Source organism: Camarhynchus parvulus, chromosome 4 (assembly GCF_901933205.1).
Source record: "Camarhynchus parvulus chromosome 4, STF_HiC, whole genome shotgun sequence".
Lineage (NCBI taxonomy): Eukaryota > Metazoa > Chordata > Aves > Passeriformes > Thraupidae > Camarhynchus > Camarhynchus parvulus.
In genome coordinates, this window is record NC_044574.1 from 18855505 (window position 1) to 18872552 (window position 17048).

Sequence of the window (17048 nt, forward strand, 5' to 3'; positions counted from 1 at the left end):
AGGTGTATCTGGGTTTCCCCTGCTGGCATTGTAACCAACTGAACTGCAAAGGTAAACTTGTTTTCTGGGACTAGTGTACTGTGTTTAATTCAAGAATTAAATTGGAAAGGCTATCCATATGCAGCTGGAGCTGGCTTGGAAGAGCAATGCAGGACTGATGAGAGATAGGAACCTCTAAACCTTGTCAGCTGTCTAGGACAGAAGACAGAGCTGATATGGGACCAGGAAGCAGGGACAGCGTTATCGCCACTACTAGCTCTGCAGAGCAGAAGGGGAAAACTACAATCTGGTCTTCATGAAACAAGATAAAGCATGAGTGGAGACACTAATTTCTCATTCCAGCTAGTCAGTACTGATGTTTTTTGGGAAGACTGTCCTGTGTTCTACAAACACAGGCTGAGCACACTTCTCCCAAGAAAGCAAGCCTTCAAAACAGCTCTGACCACGCTGGGGCTGTTGGAAGGCTCACACTGATAAACAGGCTGGTGAAATTGGAAGGACTAATCTCAGTCATTGCTTGGGGGTGGAATGGAGCCTTTTATGGCCTGTAAGAGAGGCAAAGAGTCTTGGTTCATCTGCACAACTAAACTGAACAAGGTCTGGAGGATATGCTTGGGCACTGGGTTATGACTATCTTAGATATTTGGGGGTGTGCTGCTTAACCTAGCTCAAGCCCATTTGAGAAGAATCCTCCTAGACAATGGCTGGGCACCATCTGGGGGCTTTATGGACCAAGACTGGTCAAAGAAGCAACAGATGAGATAAATGGATTCACAGGAAAAGGTTAACTCATCACAAGCAGACAGCAGAGCCTGGCCTTGGTTAGTTTATCATTATTAGTCTATCCAGGGAGATTTGCTTATGACTTGCACTATCACTATTGCTGCATAAATCAATTTCTCAGCACACGGTGTAATGGACAGACAGATAATGCCAAGAAGGTATCTCATTTCCTGCCTTGGCACACTATCAAAAAAGGGTGCTAGGCTTGCTAATGGACTTGCGCTTTTCCCTGCTCACCTGGCATAACTGACAAGAGCAAATAGCAATGCTAGGCATTAGGAGCTTTCTGGACAGTTCATGAGTGATTAAGGAGAGGTCAGTGTGGACAAACGAAAGAAACAACAGAAATCAAAAAAAAGCAAACTGGGGAGGGAAGCAAGGTCAAGGAATATGTTAACAGAAAGATCCCTGAACAGTTACAAACAAAGCTGTTGAAGCCAGTTTTCTTCTAAGGGGTTATTTAGATGCCCAAAGGTGGATGGGTAGGATCTGATAGCACTTGCCAAATAACTCAAGTTCCTTAAGCCAACAGGCACTCAGCACTGTTGGTGCAATTTCAGTTTGGAACATCAGTGCCTCAGAATATCTGATCTGCTGCAGGTGATTTGGCTTCTGTTTGGTTGTGGTTTTTGGGTTTTTTCCCTTGCTTACTGTAACTCTTACAAAAGTATATACTGCAATAATGCAAGTATTTTCCATTCCATTGGGGTTACTCATGTCTCCTTATCCGGTCTGATTTTCTAATTAACTATAGATTCACTTTTCTTCTTGCAAATATAATGAAGTCTCCTGGCACAGGAATTGGATACTTAGATAAATAATGAGGCTATGATACATTTCCAATACACCTGTATTCCAGATACTGCATTTTCTTTATTTACAATTTTCTGTTGATTATTTAGTAATTGTTTTTGTCACCTACTTCTTAGAAGACAGCATAAGAAATTGTTCCATGCTCAGATTCCCTTTGATATTCTTTAGTTTTCTTACCCTTGGACTTTTTCTTAAAAAAATCCAGCCTTTTATTTTGGTTCTCTTCCTACATCCCAGTCTTTTAATAGAGTTCACGCATTTATGGGAGGAAAGTGAGAGTCTATGGATGGAATTCCTCTGCCAAAGCTTATTCAACTTGTTTCATGCCTTTGTGCTTTCATTCAGGATAAGGGTCAACAGCCAGTGTTAAATGTCATAGTCCATTAGTCAGTGGGGGCAGCTTACACAGACAAGAATCTGCTATAAATCAATTATCTTCACAGACAATCCATGTTTCACATGTAGTTTTTAAACATCATCTATGCTTTTCTAGTAGTTCAAATGGGAATACAAAATTACCAGCAAGGGCTATGTTTATAATATGTAATCAGTACTAGAATTAATTCAGAAGTGTCCCCTCTATCACTAAGTAACATTGATATTGCAAGGTGGTAATATAGAACTTTAAGTCTGGTCTCATGCTTATTTATTGGGATGCAAAGCTCTTCACTGTATGTTCTGGGAAGCAACACCATGCAGCCATGGTCAGTCACCACCATATGGATGCCTCCCACATTTGGTGCTGTCCTGCTACTACCCTACCGTGTGATTCAGAGCTGAACAAACCTCTCAGCATAGATGCAAATCTTTCATAACTGAATTGTTTTCTTCATAAAGCTGCAGTTGGTAACTACTCAGAACTGCTCAACATTGACTTCTTTTTCTTAGCTTATCTTCACCTATCTGATTCTCCCTTCTTCCCACAGCGCTTTGATACATTGCAGGCAGCAACCTCTCTCCCCTGTCCCTTTCTGTAACACACAAATCCATTTACTTGGTGTAAACTGCATTCATTTGAGATAATTTGGCACCTATTTTGTAAATAACCCTTCTGAAATTCTTTCCTGTCCATAATTTATTTGCTAGAGATGATTCTGAGCAGAACCAAGGGAGAAAGAAAAATGGTCAGCACTTACCCTGCCTTATGCATGACCTGTGTTGTTCAGATGGCTGGACTTCCACCAAACGTGTAAAAACAAACTATATAGAACAGCTCTACAGCTGTGATTTATTGTTTCCTTATTCCCACCCTGAACACTCAACATGGGCTGCAGAAAATATACACTTCAGTGATCATGTTTCAATTTACGAAAAATAATTCTTGATGCAGCAACTCTTTTTCCCTTCTATCCCTGCTTTCCTTGTGGATGTAGCAAACTATGTAGCTGCTTTGTGTAAACAACCATTCTCTTTCTCACTGGGAATTGGTTGATTCTCTAGGTTGTCAATAGGCCTCTGGCTTTTATAAGAAGTGAAGGACAATAATGTAACTAATATTATTTTAGCCTTCAGGATTGCCAGTTTATTGTGAAGAGCTGCTTATCTTAGAATACTTTGGTAGAACTCCTGATGTAATAGGTAACAATAAACAAAGATGAAACTATTAACTGCTGGCGTCATGAAATATATTGTAGCTTCAGCAATCACCTTCTGAAATATAGATGTTGAATTGTGTTTCTGGCAGAACTCTTCAAATTAGTTAATTACTAGAGTTCAGAACATGGGCTTTAGTGAGGAAAATAGAGTGAGCTGGAGTGCTAACACTTAACCTGTGTTTACACAATCTAAACCACTGCTGCTTGGAGAACTCCCAGATTGCAACACATAGGCTGCAATCACATCACCACTGACAAACTCCTATGGGATTAGTATTTCACCAGGGGCTTCGGCTTTGCTACATGTGACATTTGTAGCAAAATACACCTTTAATGTGTAGCTAACTATAAGCAAGACTTGCCTTATGCAGGCCCAAATAGTATTTTGTGAACATCTAACTGTGCATGCCATTTGCTACCTAACCTAACACTGTGCCTATGTTGTGACATTTGTCTGCTTGTCTTCAAGGGCTACACTTGACTTTCTGCAGCGCTTCTGGGTTTACCATCTAAACCTGATCCAGTTTTAATACAGATGCAGAGTCTTCTTTTATTAGCTGACAAAAATACAGCTGAAAGGGCTCTTGAGATAGCCATATCTTTGTGTTAAGGAATTTGATATAATCAAATTTAGCTGCACAAGTTTTTGCAACTCAAAAACAGACTCAAAAATAACGGGGACCATTTTCAATGGATATCAAATAGACATACTCTAACCCCAGCGAGTACAACAGTTTAGTACGTAAAAGTCAAGCTCCTTCCTAACACATTAAAATACCTACCCATACATAGAAAGAACAAAATATGTATCTACAACTGTACTAAGAACAAAAAGTATTCTTTGCACAGTTCTTAATCAAATAAATGAAAAACCTGGTAACATGACACAATTTACTTTCTCAGAGGGAGGGGGAGGAGCTTTAACATCTTCATTTTTACCCCATGACCTGTCAAGGGAGCTGCTGCCTCAAAGCATCAACTCTTCTCTCAACACTTTTGAATTTTCAGTTTTCTGCAAGTGAAACATGCCTTGATGATATGTATGTATAGACATTTATATATAAAAACCTCTCTTGAAGGTCAAAGATTTTTTTCTTTTTAAATCATTCTCTTCTTACTGAAACCACCTATGCCTTGTTCTTTTGTTTTGAAAAATAAAACAAAATATTCCAGGTTTGCTCTGTGAGAAGACTGTATTCCTCAAAGAAAGTGAAAGCTGATTGTTGCATTTGAAGCTAAGAAAACAGACATGTAAATAATGATCTTGAGAGATTGCACAGCAAGACAGTATTTCATCCAAGAGGTGGCTTAAAAGAAATTCCTCCACATACAGGCTGAATTAAAAAAATATTTTTATTTACAAGAGTAAATTATGTAGTGCAAGGCAAGTGGATTTAACCCTCAATAATGCATAGATTGATGCAATTTATAGTCTGAGATCTACATCATTTTGCAGAGGTGACTGCACACCTGCTGTAAAGGTTAGACCCTTCCTACAGCTGCTTTACAGAGAACTTTAAATCAGACAGAAGGTATTTGCACTCCATACATGTTATCCATATGTCCCATCCAACATTTATCAAATACACTGTCACTTAAATATGTGTCTTTTAGAGTAATTACAGAACATGAAATAAATCCTTGCCAGTGTTATCTACAGAAGAATACAAAAATAATTTTTGTTCATTTTGTGTTACCTGATCACACTTGAATATTCTTTTATTTATTCATTGGGGAGCTCCTTTCTTGGCAGGAAGAGAAACATTTTGTTGTGTCCACCAGGAAATGTGGATGCTTGTAAAACTTTGACTAAAAGTCAGCAATAACTAATATGTTATGACCATATTGCAAATATTCCTGGTGTGTTTTCTTTCAAAACAAAACACTTTTCACACTGAAAAATCAGCACGGAATATAAAATGCCAAAACCTCATTTTTACTATTGCATGTTCTGAAGTCCTGACTGGTTTCCATGGAACTTGGAAAGTATTGGCAACTGGGTTTCACTTTTATATAATTGCAGTGATTCAGACTTGGAAAATGTTGCTAATTTCACCAATAAATAAGCTCAAATGCAGTAAAAGCAATTTAATAAGACATTAGACTATAAGTAAAACCTCATTAAAACCTGTGGGATGTTTGCTTATTTTTCAATTAGGCACAGACTTTGCAGGCTTCCTTCCAGGTTCTTCCATGACATACAGTATGATCATGTGTTTGGTATAGTGAGATAATCTGCATCATCTGTTTGGAGTTAAATAAATTATAGCAATGGTTTTCCTCTGTAGTGGAGAAGCCAGATCAGTGAACTTCCTTACAACTTCAGCTGTTGGACTGCATTATTAATGCCGTGTACAGGGTTGGTTGCCAGTTCTTAGATTCGTAGTTGTTCATATCCTGTCTTCCTTAAGAAAACTGCACTTCAGCTGGTGACTAGAGGACTCTGAGGGTTTGACTCCTGCTGTGATAAATCATTTGAAAGCGTAGGTTCATCTTGCTGTACTGCTCTGGTAGCATCCTCACTGTCATTCCCTAAGGAAGAAGGGACATCACGTGACAATGGTTCTGACCTTCTTCCAGGAGAACTACGAGCTTCAGAAGAATGTCAAAAGAAATTATTTAAGAAAACCTCACTGTGTCTAGGAAGTCTATTCATCAATATTTAAGTGTTATGTGGATGTAAAATTACATATAAAGATAATACGCAAAGGCTTGGAAATACTGAAAGAAGAATATCTATAACTATAAACTTTATAAATTTGTTGCATGATTCCCAAGTTACATAAATTAATAGCTAGTAAGAAAAGAAAGCAGGATTTCACAATTATTACGACAGGTTCTGTAACTTCTGACTGAATGCATTTGCTGATTCTGTTACTGGTGTTAAGAGTCTGAACTGACTCTTACTAAGTTACTCAAATGTACCAGTTCTTGGAACCTCCCTTTTTCTCCCACCTTGCATCTGAAGAGATTCAATCCTATGAAACAGGAAACACACTCTGACTACATACTGCAGAGACTACATAGGCAATCAGTGTCATATCATTACTGTAACAGTACTGCATGTTGAGAGATGGGGAATAATCACACGCAGTTAGGGTTTGTATTAAGAATCTCCTTTAGCAAGAGAAGTTCTTCAGAAACCAACAGGTTTAAAGTTATGCTTTGCTTCATCTACTCCTTTTTAATGATCAAAGAAATGACTTATGTATTAAAGAAGCCACTGCTCAGAGGTACTTCTATCAAATCTAGACTTCTGCTTTCATTTTTGAAGGTTTTACTGACCTAAAAAGATCACTCCTCTTTCTTCAATTTTACTATGACACATACTTACCAGACAAAGACTGAAAAGACTGCACTGCAAATGCAACAAGAATCGATAAAAGAAAGGTTCCCATGAAGTAGATCTGTGATGATAATTTTAAAAATATAGTTAGAGCAGTGCAAAGCCAAGCTAGAGTTCCAAATGAACTGTGCATGTAGTAAGGGAGCAATACCTACCAGAGTAGAGTGTAAAACATTGTTCCAGAGAACTCTCATGTAAAAATAAAGCAATGCTAATGAACATGGGCTAATTGATTCTTGGTTACTATTATTCCAGCACCTACAACAAGAAGATAAAAACAACTAATTAGTCCACCTCCACAATTTTGTGGCATCAATCATCTGGGGCTCTCAAATGGGTTTGCAGAACCAGTAATTCAAAAAACAAATGAATATCATCATCAGTATCCCATACATGGTGAAGTAAAAATTCAGAAAGATACTAGCTTAAACTTATTAAGCACAAAATACCTTACTCTAGAAGTGTGTCTTTTTATTTTCTTAATAGTCAACAATGGGTCTAAGCATCCAGGCTACACTTTCAAAGCAGTCACAGAACAAGCTCTGATGAATGTGAGTCAACAGCAGAAGGACTTGATTTAAAATTAGATGTACAAAATTTAGTTGCCTACCCAGAACACTGGTGCCAATAGTCCTTTCGAGACAATGCGCTCTAATAGAATGAAGTTAGAGCTTGAAGAGTGTTTTTGGTGACTAGCACAAGGTATCCACCTCCTGTGGGATGAGCTAAGCAGCTTTCTTATTTCTATCAAGCAAGACTTCACCTACCAGGGGAGTTTAGACAGCTAAATCACAGGCATCTATTTTAAGCTTCAATTGATTCTTTTCTACAAAGCTAAGGAGGGAGTGATGACGTGTATATATAGATATATACCTTTTCTACATAAATTTTGTTATAAATGTACACATAATTTAGTTATAGTCATAGACTGTGCATATATATATATATATATACACACACATATATATAAATATAGAAAAGTATATGCCCTGTGCCACAATATCTGTGCCAGCCTGGACATATTTGCAGAATCAATAGGGAGGATTGCTATTATCCCATTTACACATTTTCAAGTTCTGTATTAAATTATGCTGCATTTAGAATTCAACTACTGGTTTGGACTGCATACAAATCACCAATGCCTAACTTAGGAACTGAAATATTTCAGGAACTGGAAAAGACCTCCTGGATTACTGAATCCAGGCTCTGCTATTTCAGGTAACCACATATAATCAGGCATAAACTGAAATATAATTAGGGAATTTAAGAATTTCAAGTATGTTGACCGTAACCTGCCTTAAATCACAACAGTGAACAAAGTTAATAATTACAGGAGGTGCTGTCCTCCAGAGTAAATGTCACTCACATGGAAAACCAGAAGATGCTGATTAATGCAAAAAAGACTCACCTGTAATACAGCTCCTGAAGAAGTGATGTATTACTAGAATGCAATGCTTGATCAATTTCCAAGTGATCCAGAATGTAGGATGGTATGGAGTTGCCCTCTTCCATGACAAGAGCCAAATTGAAGAAACCCTAACAGTAAAAAAAATTCACACTTTTTAAACATTAAATTTTCATATCTGTATTTAAGCACCAAGTATCTAAATAATTATAAATGTCCTCCCTAAATTTGTCAAGTACAATGTGATATTCACTAAATAACTGAGTGCCTTTTCTCCTAACCATATACTCAGGTGAATACGGAAAATGCAAAAGAAGCATTCAGATGTTGTGACACTGTTTTCTTAGCTCATATCTTTTCCCAGAAGGTTTCTTTCTTATTTTGAATTGTTCTTTAAGTCCATTCACCATATCAAACTGTCATTTTTTCTCCTAGGGAAATACAGAGTGAAAGCAGAAATGGATTTCTATTTTGTTACTGTTCAATTCCCCTTCACATAGCTCCACAGATCAACAGAATGTGAATAGTGAAATTTCTGAGAGTAGAAATTTCCTCCAATTTAAGGACAATTTAAGTCCTTAATCTTATGTGTTGCTTATTTGGGCAAGTCTTAGGGAACCCTGCATCTCTTCAGAGTCATGAAGATGAACACACATGAGACATTTTACAGGATTCCCCATCACTTTGACTTTCATACTTTAAAGTAACTATTTATGCATCTCTTCTTTCCTTTGCTAGTTTAGCAGTAATGTTTTGTCCCAATAACCTCAAAACAAAACCCACCCATGCTACCTTTGATAAGTTCACATACAAGACACCATCTGGGGATACTGCCATAGGGACAGGGAGAACAGAATATTGCACCCAGGACACTTCAGGAGGGCCTGAAAACAGGAAACTCAGTGGTGAAACACTGCATGTCTTTGGTGATGTGACATGGTGTATTCTTTAATTATAAAGCATTTTAAGATGAAACCTTTGTTAGTGAACAAAATTCACCCTGTGATTTACTTGGTATAATATACCAAGGGAAATGGGCTAGTCTTTTTTTTAATCATAAAATGGCAGAGGACAGGACTGGAATACAACCCAGTCTATTAATTTTTCCTCATACAATAGCAAAAATACTGAGGTCACAACTAAGTCAATTGCATCAAGGTAAGGTAGCCCCAAATTAGGCAATTTACCTTTAGCTTACACAGCAGCCTAATTCTAAGACCATTAATCTATGCTAAGTTTATCTTCTATTACGAAACAGCAACTACTGACTCACAAGGTATTTTGAAATAATTGTAACTTATTCTAGCAGGTTTCTTTGGTGCAGATGAGGCCAAGCAGAAGAACCAGTCACAGCTAAATTCTCCAAATGTTTTACACTCCAGTGTTTTGCCATGAGTGCAGACCCACCTGTGAATCCCCCTCCAAGGCAGCCTGGGCGTACATCCGCATGGACAGCTCCAGGTCTCTAGACTGGTTCTGGTAGCCATAGTAGTAGAAGTCTCCCATCTTCAAATAAGCTGTGGAAGAAATCAGCAGAAGATCATTTAGACCATTTGCAGCATTAGAATTACCCAACTATTAGTGTGATGGAGAAATTTACAGTAATTCTGTTTAAAGCACAATACTAAAAGACAAACGTACTCTGTCTCTCTGGTTGTCTCTGTGGCTACTTTATATCAGCCTCTCACTGAAAATAATTATTCTTGATGAAATCTCTCATTGTTTCTCTTTAATGAATTTAATGAATGACATTGCTTTTACAAAATCTGAGGCTTGAGAGTCTTTATATTTCATTCCTTCTTCACTTGCTAAATCTGTCTTTGGACAACCTGAAGCCTTATTTAGTCAGATTAGCCCTACTAAACTGATGAAACTTAAAACCATGTCATCTATGTGTTTGCTCTGTACCTAACACTATGGTGGCTGAAACTTTCCCAAAAGTTAGAGAATGTTGCTGCTGGTAATTTCATTAGTTTCAAATCCAAGTCAACCCAGGACAACAGTAGGGATACAATTCTCCTGGTCTAGAAGGGAGCAGTGCCTAGCAAGCATTTTGCAAACATCTTTCAATGTCACATTTCTGTGACATTGCACAGAAATGAAATGCATCAAAAGAGAGGGCACCGACCCAGACAGGAGAAAGCATGATAATCTGTGCTACTGAATTTAAAAACTCCTATGACTGTGTCTACACTTACCTGACCTAAGCTTTCCTCAAATCATTTGCAACTCTTCTACACTTAGGCTTGTGTGTCTACACAAGAAAATCCCACATGTTTTTACAGTGGGCTGAAATGGAATGACAGTTCCATCCTATGAGTCTCACCTTCAGAAGTTTTTCTCATGTGAGCTTTTACTAAAGCTACAGTGGATCTACCAAAGGATCAACCAAAATACTCCTTGCTAAGGTGTCTACAAACTCCTCAGGAAAACTAACAGTGTTTGTCAGCTCCTCTGGCTTAAGGCTATATCCACGTGGTATTCAGTTTCCACACTTTAAAATTTCGCACACTGTGTATTTAAATGAATAGCACCAATTATTTTTACACTCCACTTTTCCACATGCTTGTTACAAATGACTGAAGTGCTCCTGTGAGACAATCAGATCAATGTTTTCAAATATTCAGTAAAGCTTTCAGAGACACCAAAATGACTTAGCTATTGAAGTCCTAGGTGTAGTAAAATTTAAGGCCTGAGGAATGTAACTTATTTGCAAACAGAACTTAGAGAATCCTTTAGCTCTCCAAGGTAAGCTCTACCAATGTTGATAAACTCTGTACCCTAAGAGGAAAACTAATAATAAATTAGATAAGGAATCCCTTAGCCTTTATTAGCTTCTCATGACTCAATTATGATATGGAAGTATATTTGCTTTTGGATTTTCCCTTTGATAAACCAAACAGCATGAGCTCCTAAAGTCTACTGCTTTTTTTTCTTAAACTTTGAGTCAACTGCTCAGACTCCTAAATATCTAGCCCTTCCTCAGGGCTTATCTTTTTTATTTTATTAAACTTTTAACCATTTAATGTAATAAAAAGGAAATTTTAAAAAAAAAGTGCTGAAATAAAACACTTTAATTACCTTTAATTACCCTGATATTCTTATCAAAACATGAATGATTAGCAGGAATTAATCTTCCCTCCCTCAACCTGCTTACTCACATAGAAGTTGTGACAAATGCAGTCCTTGAAATTAAAAAAAAAAGTAACCTTAAAATTTAGAAAGAATTCCTTATACATACCAAATGATGGAGCATTGACTTGAGAAACTGAGAAATTGTAGTATCTCCAGACACAATCAGTTGCTAGGTATTTTCTTGCTAGGTCCTATAAAGAAAATAATTGATTCATTCATATCCCAGGTAAGAGACTAATGGCATATATTATCATTAACAAAGGGTCCTTTCAGGATAATGAGTTGTGAATTTATTTACTCACTGGTCTTTCTTCACAGATGTGTGCTAAATTTGACTGTGACACTTCAATCCCAGTTTCAGCTGCTAAAATGTAATGCAGCAGAGCTTCATGCCTAATGTTAGATAAAATAAACTGATGAAAAACCTTACAAAAATAACATGCATTTTACTTACAGTTAAGAAAAAAACCAAAAGCACTAAACAAATGTATAAAATTGCCTACAAGCAAAATTTTGGTACAAAGTTTCAGAGCAAGAGGCTGGGAAACCCATGCAACAGCGACATATACAGGCAACGCTTGGTGTAACTAGCCAGGCTGCATCTCAAGAATTTGCAGCCCTTTTCTTTCTTGCACTGAAGCTACCGGCTCCACTGTGTGCTTACTCTGAGTGCCAGACTGATGGGAAAGAAGAATTGATACTAAGCACAATTCTCTATTTAAATGTTTCAGATAAAACATTCTTAAAAGACTCTACTTTAAAAAAAATCTATAATTAACTTAGCTGTGTATATATCTGTCTAACATTCATCTGAGTATTTCTTTGGTATGCTTTATCTTTCATTTATGTGACTTGTTTTTTTCTTGTCGTTTTAGACAGAGCTTTTTGAAAAAGAATTTGCCTTTCCTTATATTTGAATGTATGAATAGAAAAACAGTTTCTGTCCCTCTAAGGACTTTATGCATCTCACTGACTGTAAAGCAAGTAGTAAAACTTAACATTGTATTTGCAGTATAGCAATTCAGTATTTTGATACTAGATGAGAGCATCTCTCATATTCTCTGCCACTCATCTACTCTATACTAGGAAGATTACACATTTAAAATTAAGAGGAAATCTATAAAATCATGTGTGTAGTTTTAAAACCCAAAACAATAAAAAACCCCACATGGTGTACTTTTTTCCTTCTGAAGTTTCCTATTAAAGAGTAGTGCTGCCAATGATTTTCTCCAAAACATAAAGGTAAAAACCATGGCAAGTTTCAGGGTTCAATGGCTTGTTTAACTGGAAGCTAACTGGAAGATATGGTCAAATACACATTTGGCTTCAAGAGTAGCTGCTTAAGCAAAACAACTTCAAATCAAATTGTGAAAGCAGTTGCTCTTACAGAACTAGCAAGTGTAACCACCTGTTATCCAGATATTTCTGCATGATTACAAATTTTCCTTGTACTTGCCCTGTAAAAACATCTAGTACAAGAGAGACCTGGGACTACAAAAGGAATTAAAGGGAAAGCTGGGAAATTGGTTGATCCTTAAGTCTCAAAGGGCACCTAAGAGAAGAAATTCCATTTACAACCTTTGCATCAGTCTTTGAAGATCAAACTACCATGACAGACAGATGTGTAAAACATGTGGCTGCAAACAATGACTGAAGAACACATCATTTGGATGGATTGGCAGTGCAACGATTTATACCTATGCAATTTACACCCTGGCATCTCAAGTAGGACTCCAGGAGATTTTTCCTGCTAGCTGTTGAGCCCAGATTCCTTTTTGGAATCTTTATGCTCTACCTGTCATCTGCTTGTGGACTGCAAAGTAAGCTGGGCAGAGTCAGCTTGCACAACAGAACATGCTACAAAAATATCAACAGAGTTTTCCAGTGTTTAGAAGTGGGTTCAAGTCTGAGAAGAAACACCTGCGATGGACTGAGTGAAAAGACACTTCTAGGAATGGGTTACTCCAGAACAGTCCATTGACAGTTTCTTGTAGATCTCCCTAATCTCCAAAGCACTAATTCAGTACTTACAGGGGGAAGCTGCAGGACTAAATAAGCCATTGTTTTGATCACATATGACAGTCTGATGTTTGCACTCACAATATCTGATGCTCATGCCTACAGAGGCTGCTAAGATGGAGCATTAACCTGGACACTATTTTGAAACCTCTTGACTGGCTCATTGGATATTAGAGCCCCCTATTATACAAAAGACAATACTAACCATACACGGAAAACCCAACAAATCTAATCCAGCAGCTGGACTTCTCATGACACAGAAATATACAGAAGAGAGAAGGTAAACAAGTAATCTTGTAACAGAGAGAAGAGTAAAAGTGAAAGATGTTTCTCTGGTTAATCCAGTGCACATTACACAAATATTATGGGATAAGAACCACAGTTGATACAATTATTTCACTCTACAAACTCCTTGTTTTTCACTTGATTCTGTCAGAACTGTTGACTTACATTTTGGGTCAACTCCTCCCTCCCTTTATGTCAATGGATGTTTTGCAACTGATTTTTGTAGTGCTACTGCTTTTTTTCTTTGCAGTGATGGCCCAGTATTAATTATTTTATCTTGCTATAAAGTAAGTGAAAAATAGAAAATATAGAGAACAGAAGAAACATACCATGAAAGCTCCAGATAAGCATTGAGAGCTTTTCTGATTACATGACCTAAGTAGCCATTTTTCTCTGCAATGTGTTTTGCCCAGCTGTGGAATAGAACAAACAAAAAATAAACGGTCATGCTCCAGTAATGTTATCCCAACTCACACAGACTCAAAAAACACAAAAGGATATGGGATCACTATCTAACTTCCTATGCAAGACAAACTATGGGATTTAACAGTAGTCACTGCATCAATCCTGTGACAATTGACTGAGAACATGAAGTCCATTCATCTCTTTAAGTGTATTAGAGACATCCTATGTTTTTTCTCACCAATGATTTTTAAGAAAACAAATGTAAGTTAATAGGTGCTGTCAAAAATTATCTGCCTATTTTTGATGCAAAATGTCAATTCTACCACATCACCAATATTTCTTGAAAAAAAAAAATAGCAAGGCTTTGTTAGATACAATCTTTCAGAGTCATTTGATACAATCTCTCTGAGCTGTTCTGGGAAAAAAGTTATAAAAGTACCCAGTATCTCTTAAAATCTACTGGTCATCTAAATAATACACATACTCATGCAGATCAAATATTACTGCAGAAGAACCTTTTGCCATGGAGGTAAGCACTGTGAAGTACAAGGTATTTAGGCCATGGACTTAAAAATCACCAGTAATCAAAATAATCACACCAGAAATATATTCTCCTTTTATAAATGGTTTCCTTACTTACATTACAGCTTTTTCTGGATCTCTAGGGAAGTCTTCCATATTTCCTGTGATGTAATACAGAGAGCATCTCAAAGTCCCTTCAATGTGTCCTCCTTGGGCAGCTTTATAGAAATAGTGTGCAGCAACTGTCTGTGAAGAAACAAGACACAATTAGCAACTCTGCATTATCAGTCTTTATTGAGATTTCTTCCTCAGGACCCTTTTCATCAAAGGAATAAAAATAGGTAGCTCACTAATGAGGGCAAGATAGTTAAACTACTGTTAGTGTACTTAGATTAAATGAATTCTTCTAAATTTTTAATAGTTTAGGCTAGAGAAAGTTTTGAAAAACATGTATTTGGGTAATATATGGAAATCAGACAGAAAAGTGTCTAAATGTTTAACTAACACTCACTAACACAAAGTCTTGCATACACTGACAAAAATAAAACTGGTTGTTTACTGGTAGGAAGATTATTAAGGCATCCTGGAGAACAGAACTTGCAATGCCAAATAAGGCTGTGCTCAACAGTACTCAAATCTTTGAAAATGGTTTATAAAAGATAACACAGATGGAGTAAATAGGGCCAAAGCTACAGAAGTGGGAAGGCTGTGTGTGACTCCATATTTTACTCCACACAAAAATGTATGACTCCACATTTTACCCTCACTAATAGCAATTGGTAAAGTAAACCAAACCAGCATACAAACAGAAATAATAATTTATTTCAGGAAAATTTTAACCTCAATATATGCTTGCTGTTAGTGAGCATGGACTACACACTCCTTCTTGCCATTGGCTTTGATGAATAAAGAAATCTGGGTACTTTTAGGTGTACTCTTAAAATCAGTCCAATCTGAAATGTGTTTTTTGGTCCCTGGGGAAGGAAAATGTGTTTGCCAGATGCACACGTTGCTGAGCACTGCTGCTGCTGGCAGCAGAAATGCTCATTGTCTGGAGTATATCCAGATCTCAGAACTCGAAGGACACACTGGAAACATTTTTTAGCTCTAAGTATGAGGTGTGACAACATTTATTACAGTCTACCTCACTACATTTTTGCTGCTGTTCATACACTTCCAAGTTAATTAAAAGAAATAGAAATAAAGTAGACCATTCCTATTAGGGGAAAATTTATTTTGCACATATGTTAACGGATTCTGTCACAGAAAAATAAAATACTGCTATCTACCAGGACTGTACCAAATAGCTACATTTCCAAGTCTGGATTGGAGGGCTCTCACTGCACTCTGAGGCTCACAGATGCTACGTGAATGTAGCATAGCTGTTCATGGGTTCAGGGACAAGGTTGTGCTTCTTTCAGTTATTGTGGAATCCCCTCCTTGTAAACTTTCCAATCCAAAACTGAGAACCTGAAAAGTCACATGATGTGAGAGCACACACTATCCTTCCTGGCTGCTGTCACTGCAAGGAGTAAAACCTGCACCTGTTTTGTTTCTAAATTAAAAGAATACAAACACATGCATATAATTTTGACTGACATATTTGAGCAACATCTCTCTCCCTAAGCAATCTGATTGAATCCCCCAGTAAAATCCTTCTTTATGATAAAAGGTATCAAAATCTAACTTAGGGTGAACAGAACAATCTCAAGAATGAGTCAAAAACTTCTAAATTGGGCCCTAATGTAAGAAATAGTACCATTAAATATTTACTCACTTGATTTCTACCAGGTACTCCAGGGTAAATCCCATCTAAATATAGGACACCAAGGTTGTATGATGCATCTGGATTTCCCAATTCTTCAGCAATTAACCAGTGCTTGGCTGCTTTTCTGTAGTCTCTTTTAAAATTGTGGTAATACCATCCTAATCCATTCACTGCCTGGGGCAAGCCCTTAGGGAAGGAGAAGAGCAGACTCAGATCACACATTTGATTCTGCTTTTTGTCACTTCTGGGACTAGGGATTATAAAGCTTTTTGTTCCCCACTAAGTTTCTCTGTGGTCTTGTATATAGAGTGAGGAATAAGACTCCAGTGACATCTTATTCTACAGAGTCTCAGCCATGACTTTCACTTGTTGACAAGAACAAATTGTGACTATTTTTCCCCTGTCTCCTCTTCAAAGCCAAACAGGACACTTGTTCTTGTGAACTCCCAGAAACTGATTGACAAGATTAGCAATCAAAAACCCACTTCTTTTAAACTAGAACATTTCCTTGAGAATAAAAAGAAAGCAATGTACACAGAACTTTGTAATGCTGCTTTCAAAATGCATTTCACCAACATCATACAGATCAGCTTAAGATATTGCACTTGCTATTACTAAGTTGCATCTTTGCATCTCGGCTCAAGAGAAAATCTTGAGACAGTTTTTATTGTTGTTCCAATGAGTCACCACTTCCTTGCATAAACTGGTGGATCATATGGGGCTGTAAGTATGCCGGCAGTGTTACTAACTTGCACATTAAAATGCAAGAGCTGTTAAACTTTTCAATAATTATGATGTTGTTTCTGTATAGAAAATGTGCATTGGAGCATAAGAACCCAAGTGTTTGAGTTCAAGGAGAGTAAGGAAATTGATGTCTCTAGGAGTCTCCCAGGAAGCTGTTCCTCAGATCCTGAATCAAAGGTATTTTGATCACATCATAAAAGCCTCTCAGTTTATTTAAGCCTTCCCCAA

General features: G+C 37.2%; 1 protein-coding gene across 3 annotated transcripts in view; it reads right to left on the reverse strand.

Annotated features, from left to right (window-relative positions):
- Positions 1–4533: 4533 nt before the first annotated feature.
- Positions 4534–17048, reverse strand: part of SEL1L3 (SEL1L family member 3) — a 33463-nt gene continuing 20948 nt past the window's right edge. For 2 of the 3 annotated variants that reach the window (XM_030947791.1, XM_030947790.1), the window contains exons 15-24: positions 16086–16262; positions 14427–14554; positions 13711–13794; positions 11380–11470; positions 11184–11268; positions 9350–9459; positions 7946–8073; positions 6693–6795; positions 6526–6598; positions 4534–5783 (exon numbers count right to left, since the gene is read on the reverse strand). In XM_030947791.1, coding sequence (XP_030803651.1) covers positions 5614–5783; positions 6526–6598; positions 6693–6795; positions 7946–8073; positions 9350–9459; positions 11184–11268; positions 11380–11470; positions 13711–13794; positions 14427–14554; positions 16086–16262 — 1149 coding nt within the window. In that variant the 3' untranslated portion in view covers positions 4534–5613. The remainder of the gene's footprint in view (positions 5784–6525; positions 6599–6692; positions 6796–7945; positions 8074–9349; positions 9460–11183; positions 11269–11379; positions 11471–13710; positions 13795–14426; positions 14555–16085; positions 16263–17048) is intronic. The other variant, XM_030947792.1, reaches the window with a different exon arrangement.